Below are 27,952 nucleotides of genomic sequence, written 5' to 3'. Positions count from 1 at the left end.
CAAAGTACTTGTACAAGACAGCCGGGCTGGGGCAGGAACAGGTCAGGAACCCGGGCACATGCTCCCCTGTTCCCAGCTGCACCTCAGGCCCCAGCTGTACAGAGCAGATCACCTCCTTCCCTGAGCTTTGACTTCATCCATTCCTTAGGAAGTTTCGAGACTGCTCAAGACCCAGGGAGATAACGTATACTGACGGTCTTCACAGCTCTACACCTCCCCTGGTGCGGAGAAGCAGCCAGGCTGAGGAAGAGAAGTTTGTTTTTGACTCAGGCTCCCATTGGGGAAGGAGGAGCTGGGACCATGCCTCCTGGACTGGCCCCAGAGTACATGGCTCCCAGGGCTCCCTCTACTTTAGGGTCTGATATTCCCCTGACCCCAGAGCCACCAATGCCTCCTCTGACTAGGTCATTATGTGCAACACAGTGCCCACAGGTGAGGGCGGGTGTGAGGCAGTTAACACACACACACACACACACACACACACACACACACACACACCCCTCTCACATCTCAATTCCAGGACCCCTCCTGCTACCTGAGGCACACAGCACCCTGCCCTACCAGTATAGGAAACTGGTTTCTGCTACAGCCTGTCTGGCTTCTCTCGGACCCTCTGAAGGACGCAGCTTCTAGAGCTTTACCAGACCCCAGGGATCAACCTCGTCATCCCACCCTGCACCCAGGAGAAAGGGAAGGGTTGTGGCCTGGGCGGCCGTACGTTCATGCAGTCAACACACATTTATTGGGCATCGACTCTGTTCCAAACCCTAGTTTGCAGCAGGGGCCTCAGAGGCAAGGTGCACACAGACCCTGCCCTGTGGTGCTCACAGCCTGGCAGGGCAGCTGGTCACATGAGCAGACATTCACAATACAGTGTGGTCAGTGTGTTAGAGGTAGGAGCACAGAGGAAAGACCTTGGCCTGGCCGTGGGTAGCAAGGAGGGCTTCCTGGGGGATGTGTCACTTGAAGAGATTAGGGAGTGAGCAGGAGTTAGGGAGTCTCTTTTGAGGGTGTGGCCAGTGCAGAAGTTCAGAGGTTTGGGAGAGATGAGGATGGTGGCGGTGGTAGCTGGGGGTCAGGCAGGGCCCACCAGAAAGAGCTGAAAAGCCAGCAGATGACAGGAAGCACGAGGGTGTGAAGCAGGCGAGGGGACAGGGCCTGCCAGGAGCCATCGTGGAAGGTGGCAGAAGGGTCAGGGGCGCCAGTGGGTGGCCATGGGCAGCAATGGGGGCCAATGAGGCCCTGGTCCGAGGAGTCTGACCCTACCCAGGGCTCAGCAGGGTGGGGGTGGGGGTGCAGGCTGCCAGCCCCGGGGCCTCAGGGTGCACAGCACAGGGTCCAGTGGCTTGAGCGTAGCCTGCTCTTGCAGCCCAAAGCGCTGCCCAGGTACCAGCCGGAATTCGAGCCTCTGAAGCAGCTTGGCCATAACGACTTTCACCTCCATCTGTAGGGGAGGGACATGGAGGGAAGGAGAGAGAGGGGGAAGGGGGAAGCAGTGAAGACAGGAAGGAGGATAGGAAAGGGAGAACACAGAGAGCCAGTGGAGAAGCACAGACGCAGATTCTCCTTTCTTTTCTCCTGTCTGGCACACTCAGCCCCAGCCCCCAATTCCCCGCTCCCCCCAGGCCACCAGCCTGGTCCCACCCTGCAGTTATTTCTTGGGGGCCCCAGGCAACACGCCCCTACCTGAGCAAACTGCTGCCCGATGCAGGACCGGTGGCCCAGGGAGAAGGGGAAGTAGGTAAACCTCGGCCTGCAGGAGAGAGGCCCTTCAGGGTCAGCACAAAGAGCAGGGTGTCCCACCACTGTCCCTTCCCCCACATGACCAGCTTAGGCCCAGGAGCAGAGCCATCCTCAGGAAACTGCTGAGCTCTGCCCCTCGGACACCTGTGTCAGTTAGTGTTGATCATCAACCTGGCAGGATCTGGAAGCTGGGAGGAGGCATGCTGGGAGACCATTATCCGGGTCACGTTATTGGGTGGGAAGCCCCGCCCACTGGGCGTGGCCCGATTTTTGGGCAGGGCATCCTGGGCTATAAGATGGAGAGGCCAGGTAAGAGCTGGCACAGCCATGCCCTGTCCTCTCTGCCCTCCGCTTCTGTGACTTCAGTAGTGACGGACTGCATCCTTAAACTGTGAGCTAAGCCAAGCCCTTTCCCCCTGACAAAGTCAACACTGTCAGAGTATTTATCCCAGCAAAAGAAAAGGACCCTGAGAGCAAGTGAGCTGTGAGGGCAGCCACAGCCCCCTCCCGGGGCTCTGGAGGGGCTGTGGGTGCAGGTAAGGCAGTCCAGAGGCCTCCGTGATGATGCTTCACCCACAGACCCACCCCATCACAGCAGCTCAAGGAAGGACTTACTTGGGCGCTCCAGGGCCGAAGCGGTCAGGGTTGAAAGTCAGTGGATCCTCAAAGTAGGTGTCCATCCTCCCCATGACATAGGTGCTGAACTGCGCCAGGCAAAGGAGCTGGTGTCTCTGGTTCCCAGGCTGTTCCCCTTGTACCTCCCAACCCATTTCAGCCCCCGGGGGTGATGTGGAACACAGCACCTTTCTACTTATTTAGACAGGTGTGACATTCCACATACACCCCCAAACCCTCAAAGAGGAAGAGAGAGGACACTAAGATATGTCCACTGCCCTCAGGGTGTCCTGTGCCATGCCATCCCCTGCCTGGCACAGCCCTGTAGCAGCCACAGTGACCCCTGTTGTACAGATGAGACAACAGGGCTCAGAAACTTAGCTGAAGTCACCCAGCAACTAAGTGGTCACAGACTGAGGCCTGGTGCTGGGAGGCACCTTCCTCCTGCCGGCTGGGCTGGCCCCTCCTCCACCCAGGCTCATTTCAGCCTTCAGGGCAGAAGCAGGGGAAGCAGCAGCCCCACCACCTTCACCTGAGCCCAAGGTCCCTCCTGAGGGAGCTGGTGGTCCTCCTATGCCCTGGGAAAGCAATGTGCCCTCTAACTGGGCTATGGGCACTGCTGTGCTGGGCATGTTGAGGTGCCAGGGGATCCACTATGAACGGGGTATTTGCTGATCACTATCCCATGCACGCAAACAGACTGACTGGTTCCCATCACCCACTACTGTGCAAGGGTGAGCCAGGCTCACAGGAACCTGATGCTGGGGCAGAGGTAGCCAGGGAGCTGGGGTGGCGCCCCCTCTATATATAAGGCCTTGCGTGCACCCTCATTCTGCTTTGCTATGCAGATCTTCACTACTCATTGACAGTTCTGCTGTGCCTGCGGCTACCTCTGTTAGCCCTGGCAGGAAAGGCATTAAGTGGGCATGCCCACTTGGGCTCCGCCCACATCCACAGACTGAGGCACGGCTTTAGAGGCACTAAACTGAGGACATGGATTACTGCTGGGGGTGTCGGGGATGACTGGCATGCAGAGACAGGTGAGGGGTCTCAGAGGCCAATGAGCCCAGTGAGTGGGTGAGAACAGAACTGCACACAATCCAGCAGGATACAACAGATCCAGGGCAGAAGGAGGAAGGGCTGCAAGGAGGAAAGAGAGCTAAGAAAAATGGGGCAGGCGGCAAAGACCAGGAAATGGTCCAGTGGTTAAAGCGCTCGCTACAGAAGCATGAGGACCAGAGCTCAGAGCCTCCAAGCCCACTTAAAATGCCTGGTGAGCCTGGCCGCCCTGCTACAACTCCAGCCTCAGGAGGCAGAGACAAATCCCCAGAGCAGGTTAGTCAGAGAGACTAGTCATATATGCAAGCTTTGGGTTTGCTTGAGAGACTGGACTCAGTGAGTCAGATGGAGGATGACGATTCTAGACATCAACCTCAGGCTCCCATATGTATGAGCATCCACATACATATGTACATCCTACACATACATGCCCACACACATGCATACACCGCACACGCACACGCACACACACGCACACACACACGCACACGCACACACACACGCACACGCACACACACATGCACACGCACACGCACACACACATGCATACACCGCACACACACACGCACGCACACGCACGCACACGCACACACACACATGCACATGCACACACACACGCACATGCACACGCACACGCACATGCACAGGAAAAAATGGGGTCAGAGTACTCCAAGAATGCCCCATTGTCTCCCTCTCACCATTTGGAGCCCCAGGAAAATGACTAAGCCTCAGTGTGTGCAACTGTGTGTAGAGCACTTTCTAGACCTGTCTAGAAAGCTGGGGTCTTCGGCTGGCCGTGTGAAGGGGAGGAAAGGACCCGGCAGAGTCACAGGGAGACTAAGGCAAACACACAGGCAGCCAGGAAATCGAGGGTCAGGATAGTAAGAGGAACATGGCATGGCAAGTCCCGGGGACAAACAGGCTAGCCCACCTGAGGGCCCCACGCACCAGGAGAGGAGTGTTGCCAGGGACTCTGACCCCATCAATCAAGGTCTCCTCTTCCAGCAGGCGAAAGGTGCCCCATGCTGGTGGGTACAGCCTCAGAGACTCTTTGAGGACCTACAGAAGACACGAGAGAGAAGGTGGTGTGGGAAATCAGGATGGCCCAAGGCCAGTAGCAGTATGCACAGTGCCACTCCCATTCCCACTGAACACTCTGTCGCAGGGCAGCCCAGGCTCCCAGAACATCAGCCTTATCATAGAGTCCATCCCTCATGTGACCAAAGGAGAAACTGAGGTCTAAAGGAGAGGGGCACTATCCGGGACATGGGGAAACACTGAGACCAGAAGGCATGGCCCATATTCCCCCAGAGACAGTAGCCTGGAGCATCAGGGAGCCCTGTCTCGCTGAATGAGAAGCCTGCTGAGCCAGCTGCCAGGAGAAAAGCTTTGCCTGAAGGGCAATTCCAGCCCCTTTGCTAAAGGACCCCTTTCCAACCCTGGCCACATCCTTGGGGGTGGGAGGATATCCCCATCCTGCTGTTTGAGACCAGGGGAGCCTGGGCTCCAATGAGGGCCCAGTGAGGCAGCAGCCCCGAGCCCACACATCTGCCCAGAGGTGTTTCACCCACGCTGCACACCTGTGACAGGTACTGCAGTCTCCCCAGATCCTCGTAGTCCAGGTGCCGCTTGGAACCGACCACCTCATCCACCTCGGCCTGCAGCCTGCCAGGTAAGACAGAGACACTCACGATGGAGAGAAACCTCTGCCTGAAGCATTATAAGGTGCCGGGTGGTAGGGAGTTGGAAGAGTAGGGTATGGGGTTCCCACCGGCACACATCGCCTGCCCCTGTGGGAAAGGCACCTGCGTCCTAGTCAGGCTACATCTAACAGCAAATAGGAACCATGTTCCCGGAACCTTAAAATATCCATCCTTGTTTGTTGCTCGAATGCAACCTTAGGAAAGAACATGTCCCACATAGCCTTTAATGCTTTGATGCTGGGCCTTTGGTACTCAGCACGGTAGACTGACAGCAGAAAGACCAGCGAGAATGGTGCAGGGAGGCCGCCACCGCCTCAGTGTGGGTCTGGACCACTTGACACCCATCAGCATGGCAGTAAGGAAAAAGAAAGGAAAATAAAAGACCAGGGGGTAGCCAATAGTGCGGAGGCACGGAGGAGATGGGATCCGGGTTCACCATGGATGAGGACAGAAAGCTGTGCAGCTGCTGTGGGAAGTGGGGTGGTGGCTCCCACAAAATTAAAACCAGAATTATTGTCTGGTAATTCTACCTCAGGGTGTGGCCCACAGAAGGTGTGGCTGAAGATGGAGCTGCCCACCCATGTTCATAATCACTGCAGCTAGGGATCAGGAGACAAGGGACAGGAGCTGCCCGAACGAACGTCACCTGTCCATGTCCCTACCGTGACGGACCCAGATCTAGACTTTCAAATAGGAACACAGTTCTGACTTGGGCTCCAACATTCACCAGCCTTGAGAACCCAATGCTGACAGACGCACGCTGTCTGATGCTATTCTCGCCAGGCACCTCCACAGATCAGGGTACTGAGGGCGGGAGAGCTGTTTAACAGGGCGGTGTTTTGAGTTGGGGAGATAAAAGGCCCTGGGGTGAGGTGATGGCCAGACTTGCACCACAGCATCAATGTTCTCAGTGTCTTTGGACTTTTTAAAAATAGTTCAAATGTGACATATTTTCCCAGTGTCTGGGATGAAGCCTGAGCCTGTGCGTGCTAGCAAGCGCCTACCACGAGCTACACCCCGGTCTGCAACAAAGTGCGCATTTCTAGCTTATCTATGTACACATGGACGAGCACACATATTCACCTAAAATCCAATAAGCTGTTTTTAGAATTGTGAGTGTAGCGGTGTTTTGCCTGCATGCATGTCTATGTACCGCATGAGTGCAATGCCTGTGGAGGCTAGGAGAAGGCACTGGCAACACCCTGAAATTGGAGTTAAAGATGGTTGAAAGCCGCCATGTGGGTGCTGGAAATCAAACCCGGGTCGTCTGGTAGAGCACCAGTGCCCGTAACCACTGAGCCATCTCGCCAACTCCCCAACAAGCTATTTTATATCTCATGCCATCTCTTACTTCTATCCTCCCTGCTGGTGACCAGCGAAGCTTATAACAGCTTGTACCCCTTCCCAAGAATTCTACAGCTCCTTGCATGGCCACGGGCTCGGAGCTTGGTTCTGTCTGCTCTCTGACACTCTTGAGGGTGCCCATCAAAGGAAGCCAGCTAGGATCTGGCCAGCTCAAGTGTTGTGTCCCATGCCACCACCACATTACCCTCCTTAGTCCTGCCACCTAAGGGCTGGTAGTCAGCCACAGTTGGGATGCTCTGTACACAGGGGAAGGAATGACCACAGTTCTTACTGGCCCAAAACTCTTGGTCTCTCTTAGCAAACAAAGACTCAGGGCCAACAGTGTCCCGAGGAAACATTGCTGGGCTAGGGCAGTTTGGGAGGGAGGGATGATGGCTCTGAAGGATCCCAGATGCCTTTTCTGGAGGAGAACATGTTCTCCGGGAGTAAAGCAGAGAGTAGGGTCTCTAGGCCAGGAAGCAAGTACAAAGGCCCTGGAACAAAAGGAAACGAGGTCTATTGGAGAGTTCCAGGCATGGTGTGCATACAGGTAACTCTTGGAATGATCTCACAAAAGCCCTTTGCCAGTCCCAAGGGCAGCCTTCATACCTTGCCACGATCTCCGGCTGTCGAGACAACTCCATCACTGTGAATGCCAGATGGTTGGCGGAAGTCTCATGACCTGAAAGAGGAAGGGGTGCTCTGGGTGAGACTGCAGGGGCTGCCCACACCCTGCCCTGCCACCATCTGAGAGCCCACATCTTCCCTCTCCCATGGCTGCGATAGGAAGGAGATTGTCTGTCTGTCTGTCTTTGCAATCCGTCTACTATCCAGTGGGTGAGTAAAGCTGCCCACTTAGATGTTCTGAGAACTATTCCTTCTATCCTCTGCTCAGTGGTCCTGTTTTACAGCAAAGAAATGAATGGTGCTAGTGGCCCACACCTTTAATCCCAGCACTTAGGCGGCAGAGGCAGGGGGATCTCTCTGAGTATGAGGTCAGTCTGGTCTATATAGAGACACTGTTTCAAAAAAGCTGAAGCTAAAAAGAGCTTGAAATGAAGTGTTTGAGCCCAAGGCCCTGCCCGCCCTGCCCGCCCTGCCCTGCCCTGCCTCCAGGGCCCGTCAGAGGGACTGACAGACCACCTCAACCAAAGGCCAACGTCCTGTCAGAGGTCAGGCAGGAAGCCATCAAATCAACAGGGTCAAACTCCTCCAAGGGTGACTTGGCTGCAGGGAGGGCACTGAGTCACATGAAAGCTCTTGAGAGAGGTGAGTGGCTCAGCAGGTAGCCACTAGTGACCAGCCAAGCTGCGTCACTGCCAGCTGGCACAGGGAGGTGAGGCCACCTGCTCCTAGAATCCCTGAGCCAGGACAGCTCAGGCGTGGCCAGGATGGCCCTGGGCTGCCTGAGGTATGAGCAGCAGAGCGTCCCCTGCTGGCCCCCTGGCTCCACACAGGCTCACGGTGGGCTGTGAGGAGGGGGAGGGATGCTCACTGGGGGACAGACTAGAGGCCAAGGGATCCGCAGCAATCCCAGCTGGCAAAGCAGGGATGAGCTTCAGGCTCTCTGGGCCTCCCGCACCGGACCTGGCTCCATTCAGACCCAGTTTTGTGCTTGCTTTTCTCTTTGTGTGTGTATGTGGGGTAAATGTGTTTGGGGGTGTGCATGGGGGCACACATGCACCTGAGTGTGCATGTGTGCAGAGACCAGAGGTGTCATTCCCAGCGACCCATCCACCTTGTTTTGTGAGGCAGGGTCTCTCACTGGCCTCTCACTAGCTCAGTGATTAGGTTAGGCTGGCCGACTGGTGAGTCCCAGGGATCCCTCTTCCTGCACAGGGATTTGGGTGAATAGCACTGTACCCTGCCTTTTGGTGGGTGCTGTAGCTCTGACTGGGTTCCTCACGCTTGCATGACAAGCAGTTTACCAACTGAGCTACTTTGGACCCTGTGTCAGGATGGTGCCCTGCAGTGCAGCTCTAACGTGGTCTCTGTGTGGCGTCTGCCCACCAGGACACATCTCACCCATGTAGCAGGCTCCTGACCAACAGAACGTGTCTGTCCACTCCTGCCAAGGGACCTTAACTTCTCCACTGTTCGCCTGTGCTCTAGCATTCGTTCAGTGTGTCCCATCTGTGGGGGTCCCAGCTGCACAGAGCCACGGGAGTGTCCAGACCATGCAGCCTTGCTATTGTGGGACAGGTAACCGTTATGGTGGGGGAGCTAGCCCTCACCAAATCAACTTCAGATAAAGAAAGCCGCACACCAGGAGCAGCAGGCAGAGGGACTCTCTGGACCTAAGGATGGCTTCCACTTGGTCCAAAATGTGCTCAGTGGGCAGTCACATGAGGAGGGGGTATCTACCAGATTGCTAGAGGTGAGGAGGGGCTTTCTGGGCAAGCAGTAATACTCAGGAGATGAGTGAACACTATTGGCACATATTTATACCAAGCTAATAAATCTGAATAAATCTGAAATGGGGCAACCCGAAATTTACAGCCAAGCTCTCCTGAGAATCAGGCTTCCCAAACCGGGCAACCACTTACTAGATCCCAAGGATAGCAGGAAGTCAGGCTCCCTTCCCCGGGGACCTGCGCTGAGACCACCCCTGAGCTAAGTCAGGATTAAGGTGCCCAGAGCCACACCACGGGCTACGCACCCGCAATGAAGAAGGTAACAAAGTTGTCGAGCAGAACCTCGTCGTCCTGGGCTCCCTCTTCAGCTGAAAGGCAAGAACGCACTCAGCCCCACCACAGCCCTGGCTCCCAGGCCACGGGCTCAGGGGGCACCGTTTCCTCTGAAGCCAGAGGCTGATGGGATGTGAGCATCCCAAGCCCGCCCAGCCCTGCTCCTGGGTACCCCACCTCATCCCGCACCTTTGAGAATCTGCGTGAGGATGTCGGCCGGCACGTCCTCACCCCTCTTCAGGGCCTCACGGCGGCGCTGCACCCAATCCTTCCCCACCTGGCGTAACAGGCGGATGCTCTCTCGGATCTCCCGAAGCTGCTTTCTCTTCCCTGGCATGAACTGAAGGAGAGCCCCAGCTCAAGGAGGCCCTTAAGGTCCCCAGGTCCCTCCCCAGGCCCCACCCGGAAATCCATACAGCAGCGTGCTGGGGGAGAACGTGAGAAAATTCTAGAAAAGATCAAGCAGCCGGGCAGACCAGAACAAGATAGCAGACTGAGTCCAAGCATGAGCTTCCCCCTCCTGCACCAAGTCCCTAGAAATGATGGGAAGAGAGGCCCTTCTGCCTCCATGCAGCACTGGGAAGAAAGAGCCCCTGAAGGAGGCAGACAGGGCTGCGTCAGAAAGGAGAAGTCGGGGCCAGAGAGAAGTGAAGTAGAGTCAATGGTGGTGGCACGTGGGGCTGCAAGCTCATAGACTCAAGGCCCCAGGAGCAGAAGGGAACCGGAGATTGGCTCAGGAATCACCTTTCCCCTGTCTTCTTCTTCATGTCTGGCTGGAATAAGCAAGTGATAGCTGGCGCTACAACAGCCATCTTATGACAATGAGGTGATGTGCTGAGGACAGTGGGACACAAAGACAGAAGAGTCCAAAACATCTGACATGGTGAGGTCATCACAGCACCCTAGAATGCCTGCTTTGGGGATTGTTTAACACAAGACAAAGATTAACTCCTGACTTACATTCCGCCTCTCTGATTAGGTTCCGCTCTTAGGTAGGGCATGCAAATGTAGATTCAGATGTCATTCTGGACACACTGGCACACAAAACCCATTCTGACAGAGGTCACTGAAGGAGGTGCTTCAGCACATGCAGAGGCACAAGCGCAACTCGGTCACTGTGGAAGGGCAGGCAGTACCTTCGCCAGGGTGTTACGGGACGCACTGATACCCTCCAGCATGACCTTCACTGCCTGGGACAGGGGTTTCTGGGCGCCCAGTAGCATACTGGTCTCCATCCCAAAAGCTGCCTATGGGAGAGAAAGTTGAGGTCAAACCTGGAGACATGGAGGCAGCACAGAGCCTCACACAGGCAGCTGGAGACCTGGGCCTTGTTTATGTGTTACCTACGCCTGAAAGTGATCCACGGAGTCCTGAGCTCTGCCCCCTCCCTGGTCCAATACTGTTTCTCCCTGAGCTGCAGCCTTCCCCAGGGGTGCACAGCCACCAGCCCAGCCCAGCCCTATCCCACAGGACTGCAGAAGAGAACAGAGACAGGTGGGCCTCAGAGAACATCCACAGTTGCCTTGACCAGCTGAAGCCAGTCCCAATACCTTTGAGGGTGCATTTTTGGAGACAGAGTCGGAACCCCAACCTCAAACTAGGTCGCTTTGAATAACCAAGGAGATGGAATGCACAGAAATTATGCAGAGCCCGGAAGAGAACAACTGAGCTACAGGAGGAGGAAGAGAGAAGGAGCCCCCACCCCGTGCCTCAGCCTCCCCACCCCAACCCCCACAGCCAGTACTACCCATCACCTTGGCCAGGATGTCGATGGTGGCACAGGTCAGCATGTCCTGCATGGACACCGGTGTCTGTCCGTCCGCCTTAGCTTCTAGAATTTCCATCAGCTGCTCTGCCTTCTCATTGAACGTCCCCATCAGGCTAACCAAGGAGCTGGGAAAGCAGGATAGGTGTCCCTGGCTCACCGCCCTGCCCCTCCACTCTGCCTCAGTGAGGTAGGTGGACACGGCCAGCCTCCCAATCCAATTCCCAGACTGGGCCTGGAGCCAGAGCAACAGAATCTAGCCCCAAATGGACACTGTCCCATTGCCCCACGCCCCCAAACACACACCCCTGCCTTAATGGCTTCATAGTCTCCTGCCACTGCGATGCCTCCATCCTGACTTCAAAGGAATGTGACAGTGCTGAAATTCTGGGGTCCCCTACAGTCCTAGAGACAGCTCTGTGGGACCCCCTCCTGCCCCTCTGAGCCGGACCGCCATTTGAAGTCTCTGGTTTTTCCATCTCACTCCTGTTCCTGAGCAGCCACAGTGCCTAGGTCTAAGGAAGTGGTTTAACTCCACTCTAAGCAAAATTGAGACCACCCCCCCCCCCATGCCATGTGTAACTCGGCTCCCAAAGGCACTGCGTTCTCCGCCTTGGGACATCTCGCAGGCACAGAATGTATATGGAAGGATACACTCCAAACTCAGCAGCCACGGGAGCAGGAAGGAGAACGGCACATTTCCCATTACATAGTTCCAAGTTTTTATGGAGGGAAAAATGATGTTTACAATTAAAAGTGTTGCATCGTAATCTGAGAAAGAGGTACATGGGTAATTTTTGCCCTGTTCTTTAAGATTTGTGCATTTTTATTTTACGTGTATGGGTGTTTGACTGCACGCAGGTGTACCACCCACGTGACAGGTGCGGGTAGATACCAGAAGGTTTCAGATCCCCTGGAAACTGGAGTTAGACCGCTGTGGGCCACCATGTTGGTGGCAGGACTTGACTGTGCACATGCATACATGCATGTGGCTGCCCATGTAGAGAGATCAGGGGACAAGAGATCAGGTCCTCTGCAAGAGCAGTGCGTGCTCTTAACCACTGAGCCATCTCTCCAGCCCCCCGTCCTACATTCTTCATCTTGAAATTTATCTGGAAATTTGGAATTATCTTCAAATGGGAGGCTTTAAAAACATCAGTGAGGAAGTATGGAAGAGAAACAAAGAGAACATTTTTTAAATTAGGAAAGAAAACGGACAGGCAGTTCACTGTCCTTCTCTACTGCTCTGGGGCCTCGCTGGCTGACTTCCCTGGCGGTGTCCAGCTGAGCCTCTTATCCTGTAGCCAGCTCTCTGCATCACTCCTTGACACCCTCAAAACCCTGGAAGCAACTTGTGCTCTTAGGGAGGTAAGAGTCCCCCTAAGTCCCTTGCTGACCTCCCTCCCATTAGCACACAGACGTCTGCGCAGCTTCCAGATGGTCCTTAGGACCGTCTCTCAAGCACTGATACCTGACCCTAATGTCTGGGTTTCTCTTCATCTGCTTGCATGGTCTCATGGTCTGTTGGTTCAGGTTGTTCTTGTTTTGTTTGTTTGTTTGTTTGTTTTTAGCGATCACAGTCAGGTGAACCATTCGGGCAGTGTGCAGCTGGTCAAAACTGACTTTCTTGTCACCACTGTAAGCAGAGAAACCTGCTAAAGGGAGGGAGGTACAGTGCAGTCTCAGCCCTGTGGTCTTTTAGCATCTGTTACTGTGTGTGTGCACTGCCCATGCACACCTGCATGTGGGTGCACATGTAGGGGTCAGAGGACAACCTGTGGGAATTGTTTCTCTCCTTCCACCGAGCAGATCCCAGGAATCAGACTCAAGTTGCCGGGCCTGACAGTAAGTGCCTTTACTTATCGAGCCATCTTGCTGACTGCATAAACACTCTAGTCTTTTATGGAGAAAAAAAATAGACCAAGATCTTCTAGTAAAAGTAAAATCTAGGGGCTGGAGAGATGGCTCAGAGGTTAAGAGCACTAACTGCTCTTCCAGAGGTCCTGAGTTCAATTCCCAGCAACCACATGGTGGCTCACAACCATCTGTAATGAGATCTGATGCCCTCTTGTGGTGTGACTGAAGACAGCGACACTGTACTCATATACATGGAATAAATAAATAAAATTTTAAAAAAAGTAAAATCTAGAAAAGTAGAAAGGGGAGTGTACTTCCCAGTTCTGTTTAAAGCATCAGTGACACTGTGGGGACAGTGGCTGGAGACCGAGTCACCAGCACTTCTTTTTCGTCCCTCATTGGTGACTTAGGACTCAGCCTCTTTTTTTTTTTTTTTTTTTTTGTTCTTTTTTTCGGAGCTGGGGACCGAACCCAGGGCCTTGCGCTTCCTAGGTAAGCGCTCTACCACTGAGCTAAATCCCCAGCCCCAGGACTCAGCCTCTTAATGCCTGCATTGTACAAAGTCTGGTCCCTATAGCTTGATAATGCGGGTGTTCACAATGAACTAGTATGGACGGTCTGGCTCAGGGGTTAGGGAATGTATGCATAGTACATACATAGCCCGTGCATACAGGTGTGTGGGTGTGCCCATCCATCAAGCTTCTCTACCAGGTAAGCCATCCTACGGGCCTGATCCTCATGTCATGACCCCATGGTTAGAACCATCTGGTTGGGATAACTGAGGGCAGGAACCGTGGAGCTCGGCTGGCTCGTGTGCCTGGCTCTCTCTCACTCACAGAGCTCAACTGGCTCTCAGTCTCCACTGTTATTCTTTTCCATCCTCTTTGGCAGAGACAGCACCGCCTGGGTGTGGCAGGAGCTCAGCCCTGGAGGGGATATCTAAGCTGGGTATCAAACAGGCAATAGGGATTTCCTAGAGAGAGAGAGCACATGGTAAAAGAACATGGTAGCTGCAGGATGGTGGAAACCAGCAACTAGTAAGGTAGGTGTAGACCAGAGGTGAGGGGCTGACCTCCGTCTTTCAGTTGACAGCCACTAAAGGCCACCAAGCAGTAGGGTGGAATAGGTCTGGGTTTTATTGACATCTGTCCAGAACAGTGAAAAAAGACACAAGAAGGAAAAAAAAAGATAAAGAAAGAAGATGGGGTTATAGGAGAGGCAACAGGGATGGCTCAGAAGGGAATGCTTACACAGGGCCCACAGATTATTCATTCTAGAGTGACCTTACAGCCAAACCCCCCAACTGACCCCTCGTCCCGACTCCTAAACAAAGTTAACATGGCCATCTATATGTCAGACTACCAGGATGCACTGTGGGATGAGATTCTTAAGGGAGGATGGGGTGTCTATCACTCTGTTTCCACAGGAAGGCAGACCCAGGCCTCGTCACCAGGAGACCACAAACAAGCCCAGGCTGCAGGACACTGTGCCAGCTGGCACTTGGGAGGAAGAGGCAGGCCAATCCTTTGTGAGTTTGGGGCCATCCTGGTCTACATAGTGAGTTCCAAGACACCCAGAGATGCATAGTGAGGCCCAGTCTCAGAAAACAAACCAAACCAAATCAATTACGTATACACACATATACACACGTATGAGTGCACTTTGTTTGTTTGAGACGGGGTCTCATTATGTAGCTTGGGCTAACCTAGAACTTGTCGTCCGTCCTCCTGTCTCAATCTCCTCACTGCTGGTTATAGACTTGCATCATCACACCCAGCATTGATAAACACGGACACACAGACAGAGAACAGAATTATAAACCAAACATAGTTCTACTAGCAATAAGTCTGAAGTGATATCTAAGTAAAACATTACCTCTCTCAGAATGTCAGACACAGATTCAGCATGTTACCACATGTTACCACATGTTACCACAGGACTACAAATGGTATTTATGCCTGAGAAAATGAAGGCACATGTTCACACAAAAGCCTGTGTCGATGTGTCCTGGTGGCACTGCTCATGACAGCCACAAAGTGGAGACAACCAAAATACCTACTGACTGAATAAACAACAGACAGTAGCCATGTGGTAGAATATTACTCAACAATGAAAAAGAAGTAAATATTAGCACAGGCTATCACCATCAGTCTTGGCCAGAAGAGCCACATATGAAACATTGCATACTGCTAGTCCATGTGTGTGAAATGTTGAGAATCCAGACAAAGTTAGTGTGATAAGAATTAAGGGGGGTTGGGGATTTAGCTCAGTGGTAGAGCACTTGCCTAGCAAGCACAAGGCCCTGGGTTCGGTCCCCAGCTCCGAAAAAAAAAGAAAAAAAAAAAAAGAATTAAGTAATCACAGTGGCGATGGCACACATCTATGATGACCGAAACAATCTGTTGAATGATACATTTTAAGTGAGTGAAGTATATAGAATGTGATGTATAATTCAGTAACAGGATTATTTAAAAAAAGAAATAAGGCACCATCACGAATTGAAAAATAAAATGAGTAAGAGAAGAGACCCAGAGTTGGAGTGGGGCAGTTTTGGATGGCAGGGCTCCATCCTTGTCCCCACCTCTGGCCAGTGGGGTCATGCAGTCCTTAATGTTCCCAAGCCACCATACAGGGGCCTCCCTCAACTCTCCCTCCTGACTTCTGACGTCCCCAGATTTCCCTTCATCAGAGTAAGGTCCCTGAATGAGGTCTCCCCACCAAAGAGCCCACTCCAGCCAGCACTACCCGTGGCCAGGAGGGGCGGGTCTCATCCCACATGCTCACCTGCGACTGAAGGCCAAGTCCATGACTCTTCTCTGCTTATACCAGCGCCCATAGTCACATTCAGACACCAAGCCCTGGCCAAACAGTCTGGAAGAGACAGGAACAGGGTGCCAGAGAGAAGGCGGGATGCGGGAGGGACTGCTCAGTGGGCTCAGGGTCACCCTGGGATTGAGGAAAAGGCTCTGGGACTTGGTGGGATGATGGCTACCTTACAGTGTGGATGTGGCTAGACTATAGGTGTCAATGTAGGTAAGAAGTGAGTATGATACTGTCCATTTAGCATGATAAAAAAAAGAAGTATAATATGTGTTTTAAAATATCATACGCATCCTAAATCTGTCATTATATACCATAATAAATAAAGCAAGGTGACCCTATGTCCCAGCATCAACAATGCCCCACCACCCACCCCTATCTGCCTCTGGAGGGGAAAGAATTCCAATCCAGAGAGTGGAGCCACCATGCACAGGGCAGCCATCACGTGTGCTGCTCCCAGTGGAGTCCTCCTTCCTCGGGTCCTTACCTCTCTCCGAACACAGTCTGAATCGCACGGTACATCTTGGAGTCCTTGTTGTACTTGGTGGACATCAGGAACTTCTAAATATCACCCCCCAAACAACAAAAACCATGAGAGGCCACACTCAGCACACTGGCATCAGCCAAGCTCTGGCCCCAGAGGGAACGTAACAGATATATGGCCAAGTGGACTCTTGGCCACACACCAGGAGGCCTGTCTTTAAGCCAGCAGTTCCAGAGGGGTGTGGGAAAGGGTCCAGAGGTGCTGAGCACACAGCTGGAATGGGCACGGGACCCTACACCACGCCTTCCAATGCCACACTGCGGCAAAGCCTTGAAACACAGGAGGGACCCTCAGGATAGGCTGCCAGCAGCCCCAGGCCAGCCTCAGATGAAGGAGTACTTTCTGGAGGAAGGGCCATCTTGCCTCTCAAAAGCTATGTCAACGTCAGTATTGATGTTACCCAACAGCCTCGGAGGCAGTCTAGCCCAGTAGAGAATGGCTTGGGCTGGCCTCAGCACCCTGCTCCTTTATTTGCTGACTCCATAACCCTGGATGAGGTTCCTTCTCTGGCCCTGTCTCCTTATATAATGATGGTTAAAGGTGCCTGCCTGGTCCCGGCTGTAGTGAGGAGTCAGTCACTTCTGCAGCAAGAGAGCTGAAAATGGCGCCTGGTACACAGCAAGTGCTCAATAAGTGTCAAGGGCACATCGACAGCCTGCAGTTTACTCCCTGCCCCATCACCCTCAGATACACATACTGGCTTGCACGAATCTTACACACAGATGGAAAAACAGAGATTTAGAACCAGCACAAGAGATCTGGGGTGCTGCTGAGTTTGTACAGTGTTTGCTCAGCAAGCATGAGGCCACAGGATCTGTCCCCAGCACTGCACAGAACGGGCATAGTGGTGGGGACTGGTAATGCCAGCACTGGGAGGGAGGTGGAAAGATCGGGAGTTCAGGGGTGTCCTTGGCTACATAGTGAGTTTGAGGCCATAGCCTGGGCTATGCCAAAAAACAAAACAACAAAAACAGAAGTAGGAAATGTTTGTGGTAGGCACAGGATTTGAACCAGGCAATCTGAGGCCAGATGCAGGGAGAGAACGCCAGATTCCAGGCTGAGGGATGTAGGAAGTGTGGTAGGCAGCAGAGGCCGCAGGGCCCAGTCAGACTAAGTTTGATCCTGGAGGCATAGGAAGGAATTGGGGATTTCTCTCCAACCGGAAATACTAGTCCCTGTGAGTTCCACTCTGGGGTCTCAAACCAAGCTTTCAGCTGAAAGGAAACCCCAGGGGTGGCTGGCATTGCACCATGAGTCACCCCAGGGACCTCAGCCCCACCCCACAAACCCCGATCTATAAATCAAGTTCTGCCATCACCCCGCCCAGCCAAGACCATGATAGCAAATGCCACCTTCCTGTTCCTTTCAAAGGCCCCTCACATCTGTAAGCTCCTCATCAACTAAACAAGAGTCCCTACTGCTGAGCTGCCACCACCAGTTTATCTCCCACAGCATGCTGTCCCAGAGTCTGGGATCCATGATTGACCACTGAGCTGAGTTTAGTGGGTAAGGGAGAGACACAATGAACCCCTTAACACCTCACCCTTCCTCTGGTCACCTCTGTTGATGCTAACCACACCAGAGGCAGTGACAGCTAAGAACTTACTCTCCTGCTGCAAACCACAAAACTGCAAAAGGAAATGGGTAAAGCGTCTAGTGTCAGATGCTCGGACAAATCACGTGCAAATGTGTGCTGAAAGGACAGAAGACCAAGGTGAGGAAAGGCATGGTGTCCAAGGGCTACTCTAGCTTCCTACCCAGTCAATTCCAGGACAAAGACACTAACGGAGTCCCAGATATAGCCCAGCAGCTGTGCTAAGTGGAGCAGAAAGAAGTCAGGCTCTGGGTAGGCTGCGGGAGGCTGGCAGTTTTAGGCCAGCATCCTGGAGGGGAGGTGTGTGTAGAAAGAGTCCCTCTACATGGGGTCCTGAGCACTGCATGAACATGCCGTGTGCATACACGTATCACTGCATGATCTGAGATAGCAGAATGAACGGGTAGCACTCAGCTCTGAGGGTCTCAGGGTTCGCACACACCACAGGTGGTTGAAGTTGCCCTCGCCAGAACACACCAACCTCAGACAGGAAGCCCTCAGGAGAGGCTGCAGGTAGCTATTCCCTCTCAGAGGGGCTGGCCCAGCCCTGGAGTCAAACCTGTTCTAGCCTACGCTACAGACCTTCAAGTGAGGCTGGAAAAGACCAGACTCATCTGCAAGCAAGCCAATTGCCGAGCTGAAAGCTGGCACTCTTCAAAGAAGTACACAATAACCAAAGGGAAAAGGAAACTTTTTGAGACAGGGACTTACTCTGTAGCTCGGACTGACCTGAAACTCACTATGTGGGCCAGGCTGTCTTTGAACTTATAGAGACCCCCCAACCTCTATCTCCAGGTTTCCAGGGTGCCGGGATCAGAGGTGTACACCACCATAGCAGATAAATTAATATATTTTAAATGATTTTAGAACCAGGCATGGGGTTTTATTCCCAGTATCACCAAAACAATACAAAACAAGCCCCACTAACAGTGGGCTGGAGAGATGGCTCAGAGGTTAAGAGCACACACTGCTCTTACAAAAGACCCAAGTTCAATTCCCAGCACTGGAGTCAGGTGGCTCACAAATGCCTGTAACTCTAGCTCCTAGGGACAGAAGCCATCTTCTAGATTCTGCAGTACGTGCTCTCATGTGTGCATACACACACACAGATGCACAGATACACACACACACACACACACACACACACACACACCGTGAGTTGTAGTACATCAAACTTTGTCTCTCTCAGAGTCACCCTGCAGGCAGAGAGCCACACCCCCACCAGTCCACTGTGGAATCACCACCATCTACTGAGGTGTTGCTGTGTGCCAGGCTGGACTACAGGGCTCACACACATCAATTCAGCCCTATCCTTAAGCCTGTCAGAGGCCATCATTCCTACTTTATAGAGGCTCAAATTAATGAAGTCACTTGCCCCAGGTCCACGCTCAGATTTGAGTCCATTCCTGCAGATAGTGGGTACCTGTTCCTGGTACAAACATGGCCCCCCTCCTCATATCAGGGGGGCACTTAAGTCCCTCCTCTGGGAGGATTAAAAGCATCTGTGGTAATGGAGACAATTCAAAGGAGGCTGGCTGGAAGGGCAGTATCAGTTCCTTGGGCCCGGTGTCACCCACAAATCAGAGAGAGGACATGGCAACAGAGGCATCTCCTACCTTGACTGACTCAGGACTCGTGACGATGACTGAGGTTTTGTGGAAGACATTGACTCTCACAACAGGACCATACTTCTTAGCCCTGGGAACCAAAGTGACTGTCAATCCCCCCAAACATGAATCGCACCCTCCCGGCTCAGTGGGCCCCACGGTCAGGAGGAGTAGCAAAAACATCCCATTCCAAGAGACATTCAACCCCAATCATGAGAGCTTCTTTTGGGGCCCAAGAGGCCTGGGCTGGGGGTGGGGATGGGGGTGCTTTTCTCTGTTGTTAACACATAATGTTAAGTGAAGACCCCCTTAAACTCCTTCTCCACATCCATTAAACAAGAGTTGAAATACAGTCCTCTGCCCACAAAAGTGTGTGCCAGGAGTTAAGCAATATCAGCCATTTGGAAGTGTTTTGAAAGACAGAAAATAACACCCCAAACAGTTACTGTTACCTACACTCCAGGACAGTTTGCAGAAGAGGGAACTGAGGCCCAGAGATCCTAACAGCTGTTCTAAGGCTCCCTGGTGGTCAGCAGAAACTCTTGGCTTCATACAGCCTTATCTGCCTCTATGCTGAGGGGAGCTGCCAAGGTAGGAGCGACCTGGGTAAGGTCAGGTGCTGGGAGGAACTGAGAGTGACCTGGGAGGAGGCAGAGGGAGTGCCTTGGGGCAGGGTAAGAGATTCTGGGGGAGGGAGTTAGACAAAGTGGGGTTCCTGCTGAGAGACCCAGAGTAAAAACGAGAGACAAATTGCGACTCACCAATCCAAAAACACGTCTTGGAGCACACGGCCACAAGCTTCGTCCTTTTTCCAAAAGTAGGGGAGATGTCCCAGAAGGAAGCTAGAAGAAAGGGAGGGATCAGGCCTGGTACCGGTCACCTTCAAGGGTACCTACCATCCCCCCTCAGGAGAGGTGGTCTTGGGAACTGAGGCTGAGGGGCATGGTGCTGGCTTGAGGGCACCAGGCCCACAGTACCGATGGTGCACAGTGTGGTCCAATGGGTTCCAAAGGCTTCCTTAGAGAGTCGTCTTACTTCAGGCCCTTTGGTTGGAGGTCCATGGCTGGCACCAAGGAAGGACTCAGTGGCCTCGGGTACCCATGTGACATTTGCCATGTGGCAAGCTCCATGCTGTCATACCCATGATGCCCAACATCACCTGGCCAGGTTACACACCACAATCACCACTGTCGCCATTACCCACAGGTCAGATGGGGACGGAGTGGTGAAACCATCTGCCTGGAGTGTGCAGCAGGCACCGGGCGCAGCCCCACAGCTCCTCAGCTTTACAGACTCGCTGAGGGGCCGAGAGAAAAGTCAGCTGCTAATCACCACGCAAGCAGGAGGGCCTGCGTTTTAATTCCGAGCGCACCAGTGTTTTTTTGCTTTTTTGTTTTTGTTTTGTTTTAAAGGCATGGCAGATTGCCCTGTGATCTCTATGCTGAGGAGATGAAGCTCACAGGCTGCTAGTGTGACCAAATTGGTGGGCTGTGGGTTTAGTCAGAGAAGATGTCTTAAGAAGTAAGGTATAGGGTGCTGGAGAGATGGCTCAGTGGTTAAGAGAAGTCGGTGCTCTTAACCTGAGGTTAAGGTCCTGAGTTCAAATCCCAGCAACCATATCGTGGCTCACAACCATCTGTAATGAGATCTGATGCCCTCTTTTGGTGTGTCTGAGGACAGCTACAGTGTGCTCATATATAATAAATAAATAAAATATTAAAAAAAAAAGAAGTGAGGTATAAAGTTTTGAAGAAGACCTCTGCCATCTCTGGCCTCTATACTACACACACACACACACACACACACACACACACACGCACGCATGCACGCACGCATGCACGCACACACACACACAGAGACAGACAGACAGACAGAGACAGACAGAGAGATGGCTTGTGAGCTAGACACACAGCTGTGAGATAACTGGCCACCACATATGACATTCTGAACTCTCTGGACACCAGAAAGAACATTGCAGGCAATGGGAAGAGCGGGTACAATGGCCCTGAGGTATGTGCTTGGGCAGCAGGAGGATGCGCACACTGAAGCAGGGTCCCAGAAGAGAAAGTGGCACAATGTGGGGTCACCAGGGTGGGAGGGTGGACGCTGAAAGGCACTCTGCCCTTTGACCTCAGTGAGGTGTGGGTCACTGGTAGGTTTTAAGCAAAGCACAGAGAGGATCTGACTTGGTCCTAAATGGATCCTTTTCACAGCCGCACTAGAAATAAAGGCAGGTCAAGGCACAGAGCGAAATCAGAGGGGACAGCAGCCAGTGAGGATGAGAGGTGACAGGATGACACAGATACAGACAGAGCTGGGCTGGAGAGCTGTGGATCGGCAAGAGGATTCAGGGCAGAGCCCTTTGGCCTTCTCTGGTTCTGCCTAAAGAATGATCCCCATCAGTGACTTTGCTTCCTCAAACTGTGGGACAGCTGTGGGACATGTGCTCCACACAAGCACCCAGAGTTACAAGGAGGGTTGTGCCTCAGTTTCCCAGAGACTCCTCACTTTTCAGCTTAACTGCTCTCTCTAACGACTTCGCCACCCTGGGGTGGCCTGGTCCCATGACCTACTTTCTTGTTGCCTGAGGCAGGCAGATAAAGACAGAAACGTGGCCTTGGACCTGCTAATTTGTGCCAGCCAAGGAACCAAAAGAAAAGCTTATAGCAGTGTTTCTCCACCTGTGGGTCGAGACCCTCACAAGGGCTGCATATCAGATATTTACATTAAGATTCGGAGATGGGTGGGACGGTGCATGGCTTTAATCCTAGTACTTAGGAGGCAAAGGCAGGTGGATCTCTGAGTTCAAGGCCAGCCAGGTCTACAGAGTGAGTTTCAGGACAGCCAAGGCTATACAGAGAAACCCTGTCTTAAAACAAACAAGATTCATAACAGTGGCAAAATTACAGTTACAAAGTAGCAACAAAGGTATTTTATAGGTGGGTGTCATCACGACAGGAGGAACTGTATTAAAGGGTCTCCATGTCAGGATGGTTGAGAACCACTGGCTGATAGGGTGGGGAGCAGAGACAACATCTAGAGTTCAGAGAACACTCTACGCTAAACCCAGGACTGAGAGCTCACAGGAAGGCGCCATGTTCCAACCAGTATCCAGACGAAGCCACAGGGATGCAGGGAAACAGGAAAAGAAGTCCCAAGGGCTAGAACATCACTGACAAGGTGGCAAAGCAAAGACACAGCGACTAGGAGCGCGAGTCCACACCGCTAGGTAGGAGGCAGCAGGGTAGGGCGCGCAGAGAAGCCCCATTCTGTGGGCCAGAGGTGGGCGTTAGGGTCAGGTAGGCACCTGGGGCTGGCATTGGCTTCAGCAACACCTGTAGCGAGGCAGCGGCTAAGGCTGAATGGGAGTGAGTTCAAGAGCACTGGTGGGGGGGGGGGGGGAGACTGGAGGCCCAGAGCAGGGTCTGCAGAGGGTTTGCTGTGGGGAGGAGGTTTGAGAGGGAGTCGGCGCAGAAGCTGGGGGCGAAGAGAGGCAGGCTTTTCAAGATGGAGATTGGAGCAGCGCAGAAGAAAACTGGTAGTATATGCAGGAAGGAGGTGCTGCTGGGGCAGGGGCACTGAGCCACCGGGCCAGACTCGCTTTGGTCAAGGCATCAGTGGCCACCAGCAAGAACAGCTAGAAGGTAGGTGCTTGTGGGTCTGTGGGGCAGGGGTGGGCAGCTGTGACAGCGGAAGCCAGGGGAGGAATTTCTCCCCAGTTGCTCTATTTGCTGGGGGGAGTGGGAGGCGAGAATAAAAGCTGAGCATGCGATTGGAGGGGGAGGCGCGGCGGGGCTGAGAGAAGGCAGGGATGCCGCCTGGAGAGGGGGTGGCTGAATGTTACTGGAGCAGGAAGTGCAGGGCAACTGAGGTCACTCTTCGCGAGGGGCCCTTGGAGAAAGGTAAGCTGCAGACACCACATACTATGGGCTGTATTTCCAGAAACATGTGGCCATCGCTCCTAAAACTATACACACTGGGGTGAAAGTTCTCAGTTGAGTCACCTCTCTGACGTTGGGACCTCTTTCCCCTCCAAGGTCTACACCTGGGTCAACGGCAAACTCGGAAGGCCAGGAGGGAACTAAGGGCTGTTCCCTCTGGCTCCAGCAGGGGGCGCAAGGGGAGAAAACAAGCAGGAAGACTGGCCCTGGATGCAGGAAGGTAAAACTCTTAAGTGAACACTGGGAGCCCCCATACTTGTCATAACCCTGGTGATAGATTGCATATGGCCGTGCAGGACTTCCTAGAACACCCGCTTTCCCGTAAGAGGGACTGGCCAGCTGGGGATCCAAGGACTCTATCAACTGTGGTCATAAGTAAACAGGGACCATCTATATGGCCTACTGCAAGGCCACAAGAGAGATGTCCCCACAATGGGTGAGAAGCAGCAAGCTATCCACCACAGGTATGGGCAGGTAAGAACCACGTATGTGCCAGAGGTACCAAACGCTCAGCTGAGAACATAGAGTCCACTGGATGGTGACATAGAACAGGACCAGGTGGGGCTCCCCCATGACTAAGCCCTTTGTAGAATAGTCCCCATCCTATACAACTCACAAACCAGCAATTCTGAGTAGGAAGGAAAAACTAACAATGCCTCCATCAGACTACCTTGGAGACAATGTCAAGGTATCTATCCCAAAATCAATTTAGAAGCAGGTTAAAGAAGACCCTTCATCATCAAGTCGTGTCCAGGTGAGCAGGGGCTGATGCTGCACAGGACCAGACAAGCAGGGGCTGATGCTACAGAGGACCAGAACAGGGACTGATGCTGCACAGGACCGGGAGAGCAGGGGCTGATGCTGCACAAGACCAGACAAGCAGGGGCTGATGCTACACAGGACCAGGAGAGCAGGGGCTGATGCTGCACAGGACCAGAACAGGGACTGATGCTGCACAGGACCGGGAGAGCAGGGGCTGATGCTGCACAGGACCAGGAGAGCAGGGGCTGATGCTGCACGGGACCAGAACAGGGGCTGATGCTGCACAGGACCAGGAGAGCAGGGGCTGATGCTGCACAGGACCAGAACAGGGGCTGATGCTGCACAGGACCGGGAGAGCAAGGGCTGATGCTGCACAGGACCGGGAGAGCAGGGGCTGATGCTGCACAGGACCGGGAGAGCAGGGGCTGATGCTGCACAGGACCAGGCGAGCAGGGGCTGATGAAGTTTACAGCAGAGATGGAGAAATAAAGAAGCAGAAAGTGTTTGTGTAGGATCAGAACGTGGGGCTCGAGTCTCCAGCGATTACATGGATCAGTGCAGTAGGATGCTGTACTTAAAGCAGAGAGGTGGGGGAGGGCCTCCTGCAGAGTAAGGAGGGTGGAGGGCAGGGTGGGGAGCAGCAGCTGCCTCTTGCAGGCAAAGAGATCCTTGCTCGAAAGCTGGCACAGCCCTAGAACACCAAAGGACTGGTGCTGTTTCATAGGTTTCCTATCAGCCACAGGATGGCCACTCACAGTTTGTAAGTCCAGGCTTTGAATGCCAGGGGCTCTTATTTGTGTTACAAGATGTTCCAGAACTCTCATTTAGTTGTTTTATATTCGACCACCAATCCAGTTTGAATCCAAATCTTCGGATTTATGTATTGTTCAGTTCACCCACTAAAGAACCCGGGCGGGTTATGGTCAGCCTCTTCGCACCACACTCCCCTGAACACACCTGGAAGTCGCAGGTAGACTCTGGTGTAAGAGAGGATGACAACACAGAACACACAGACTCAGATTGCTCTGGGAAGGGTTGTTTCTGTTTGGCCTTGTCCACCTAACACAAGCTAGGGTCATCTGAGAAGAAGGAACCTCAATTGTGAAAATGCCTCCGATGAAGTGGCCTATAGGCGTTCTGTTTGTGGGGCACTTTCCAGATTAGTGATTGACATGGGAGGATCCAGCCCACTGTGGGCGGTGCCATCCCTATACAGGCGGTTCTGGGTTGTATAAGAAAGCAGGCTGGGTGGGCCATGGGGAGCAAGCCAGTAAGCAGCACCCCTCCATAGCCTCTGCTTCAGTTCCCACTTCCACCTCCCTGTTTCCAAGTTCCTGCCTTGATTTCCCCAGATGATGAACTGTAACCTGCAAAGTGAAGTAAACCCCTTTCTCCCCAAATTCCCTTTGGTCATGGTGTTTTATCACAACAGTAGAAGCAATCTAAGACAGATGGTCCTTAGAAACATTGTGCTAAGTGAAAGAAGGCAGACACAAAAGGCTCCAGGTTTAAGCCCCCATTCATATACATCATCTAGTACAGGCCACCCATGGAGACAGCCCTGAACCACTGCTAGAGATGCCAGAGCAGGCAGACAGGGCTTACTTGACAATGGATACAGGATTTCTTCTTGGGCGTGAAAGAAATGTTCTAGAATTACTGATGGTTATGCAACTGTGTTGCTAAACACTTTCAAAGGGTAGGTTTTTAAAGTATGTTCATTATCTCTCTCTCTTTCTTTCTTTCTCTCCTTTCTTTCTTTCTTTCTCTCTCTCTTTCTTTCTCTCTCTCTTTCTTTCTTTCTTTCTTTCTTTCTTTCTTTCTTTCTTTCTTTCTTCCTTCCTTCCTTTCTGAGACAGAGTAACTAGAGTTCAGACCTGTCCTCTCCAGATGCCGGTCCAAACAGGTGAAAGGCCTAGAGCCCCTAGGTCTCAAAGAAGACATTGTCACAACAACAGAAGCTCGTTCTTTTCTGAACTGTGGATGAATGACTTGGAAACAGAATCCAGAAATTCCACCATCCAACATGAAATCTGCACATGTGTCAGATTCTGCTGGGAGAGACATGAAGGATACCACAGTGAACAAGACAGACATTTAACAAGAGGTGGCACAGTGACGCTAGGAGCTCGACGTGGACTATATATAATACATTCAGAGGTCCAACAGAAGGGCCCCCTCCCTAAGGACTTAGCACTCTTAGCCAAGGCATGGAGGCCTGGGAAAGGCCTATTTAGGAGTGAAAGCTATAAGCACTGAGCAAGGAAAAAGGGGTCCAAGGGAAACCCCCAAGGTCAAAAAGAGGGCACGTGGAAGGCAGAGACACAAGGGGGAGAAGAGTGGCCTCCCTGTGTCCAGCCACAGGGGCCACTCGGGTCCACAAATAGGAATTCAGGCTGCCATGCTGGAGATGGTACCTTCCAGAATGTTCATGCCCAGAGGTCTTAAAAAATGTGTCTAATACCATTGCTTATTTATTCATTCAGTAAATATTTATTGAGCAAGTAAGTGCAACATTCCAGGTACGGGAGATGTGCAAGCAAACCGGACGGCTTTGCCCTCCTCAGGCTCACATTCTGGCGTGGGGCAGTCAACAGGTGGAAGAAGGTGGCTTCAGGGGTACTAGCCTTATAAATCACCCAGGGTGGGGTGGGCTTTACACAGAGCGATTGGAACAGCCTCTTTGATGTGAGAACAAGAAGATACCACCCACAGGCCAGAGAAGGGAAATGGGGAGGTCCAATGGAGAGATGTTTGGGACAGTCTGGCTTGGAGCAACCACAAGTATGCAAAAGGGGCGAGAGGGGACAGGTACCAAGTTGCCTGTGAACTCAGTAGTGGCTTGCTAGCTATGCAGTATGGTTCATGTGAAACTGGATTTTTCAATTCTAAAGTGATGAAAGCCCTTGGGACACTGACATAACACATCTACTCTAAGCTTCAAAAAGCTTTTGCCAGGTATAGTGGCACATGCCTTTAATCCCAGCACTCCGGAGGCAGAGACAGGCAGATCTCTATGTGAGTTTGAGGACAGCCTGGTCTATAGTGAGTTCCAGAACATCCAGGGCTTTGAAGAGAGATCTTGTCTCAAAAATAAAAGGGGGAGGGGGAAAAAAGAAAAGAAAGAAACAAGAAGAAAAAAAGAAAGGTTAGCTTTTGATGGGAGACATTGGTAAAGTGGCCAAAAACGGAATGGAAATACTGAGGACAAATGGAATGTCCCAGGACAGAAACACAGACACAGAGAAACGTCACTAAAGTACAGTGTTCTGTATTTGGACAGGTTGGCCCTGTCCAAGTCCTAAAGTTAGCAGCGTCCACTTTGAAAGCAGCCTGACCCGGGTTTAAATCTAGGCTTACCAACTGTGTGACCTTGGCAGATGACTTCGCCGCGTGCGCCTCAGTCTGCAGGTCTGAACGATGGGGTAACAGCAGCGCTTACCTGACAGGACTGTCGCTGCCGACACATTTGTGTGGCCCAGCCAAGCGCGGTGGGCGCCCAGCTGCTGCTGCGGCTGTGAGTAATTTGTTACTAAGAATAGTTAGCGCCCCTCTCCCGGCCTGCATCTCCGAGCTGGCCGTGCGTACAAGACGAGGCTGGACCCCCGTCCCGGGCGCTGGCTCGGACGCGGTCCCCAGATCCCGCGATCGAGCGCCCCAGTCAGGCCCCCGCCCCCACCCCCCGCTCACCTGGGCCGCGGCGGCCCGGGGATGTGCTCATAGCGGCTGCGAGCGCGATGCACGAAGGTGCAGCAGAGGCCGAAGGCGAGCAGGACGGCACTGCCGAGCAACAGCAGCCCGGGGCTCATGGCTCCGAGCCCTGCCGGGGTCGGCGCCAGGTGCCAAGGGGGCCGGAGGCCGCGACCGACTAGCTGTCAGCGCCGCGCGCCGCCTCGGCCCCAGGCCCCGCG

At 53.0% G+C, this 27,952-nt stretch overlaps 1 protein-coding gene across 1 annotated transcript; it reads right to left on the bottom strand.

Moving 5' to 3' along the window:
* Positions 1-723: 723 nt before the first annotated feature.
* Positions 724-27,952, bottom strand: Cyp46a1 (cytochrome P450, family 46, subfamily a, polypeptide 1). The gene is given in 15 exon segments (NM_001399701.1): positions 724-1,444; positions 1,687-1,753; positions 2,359-2,447; positions 4,366-4,476; positions 4,998-5,082; positions 7,074-7,146; positions 9,124-9,186; positions 9,341-9,491; positions 10,288-10,398; positions 10,906-11,044; positions 15,558-15,644; positions 16,081-16,154; positions 19,348-19,429; positions 20,100-20,180; positions 27,732-27,952. Coding segments are annotated over 15 exon segments (1,503 nt in total). The 5' UTR covers positions 27,851-27,952; the 3' UTR covers positions 724-1,273.

Source organism: Rattus norvegicus, chromosome 6, assembly GCF_021556685.1.
Source record: "Rattus norvegicus strain SHRSP/BbbUtx chromosome 6, alternate assembly SHRSP_T2T, whole genome shotgun sequence".
NCBI classification, from domain to species: domain Eukaryota; kingdom Metazoa; phylum Chordata; class Mammalia; order Rodentia; family Muridae; genus Rattus; species Rattus norvegicus.
The sequence above is the reverse complement of the archived record's forward strand: the minus strand, read 5'-3'. Positions and strand labels throughout refer to the sequence as shown.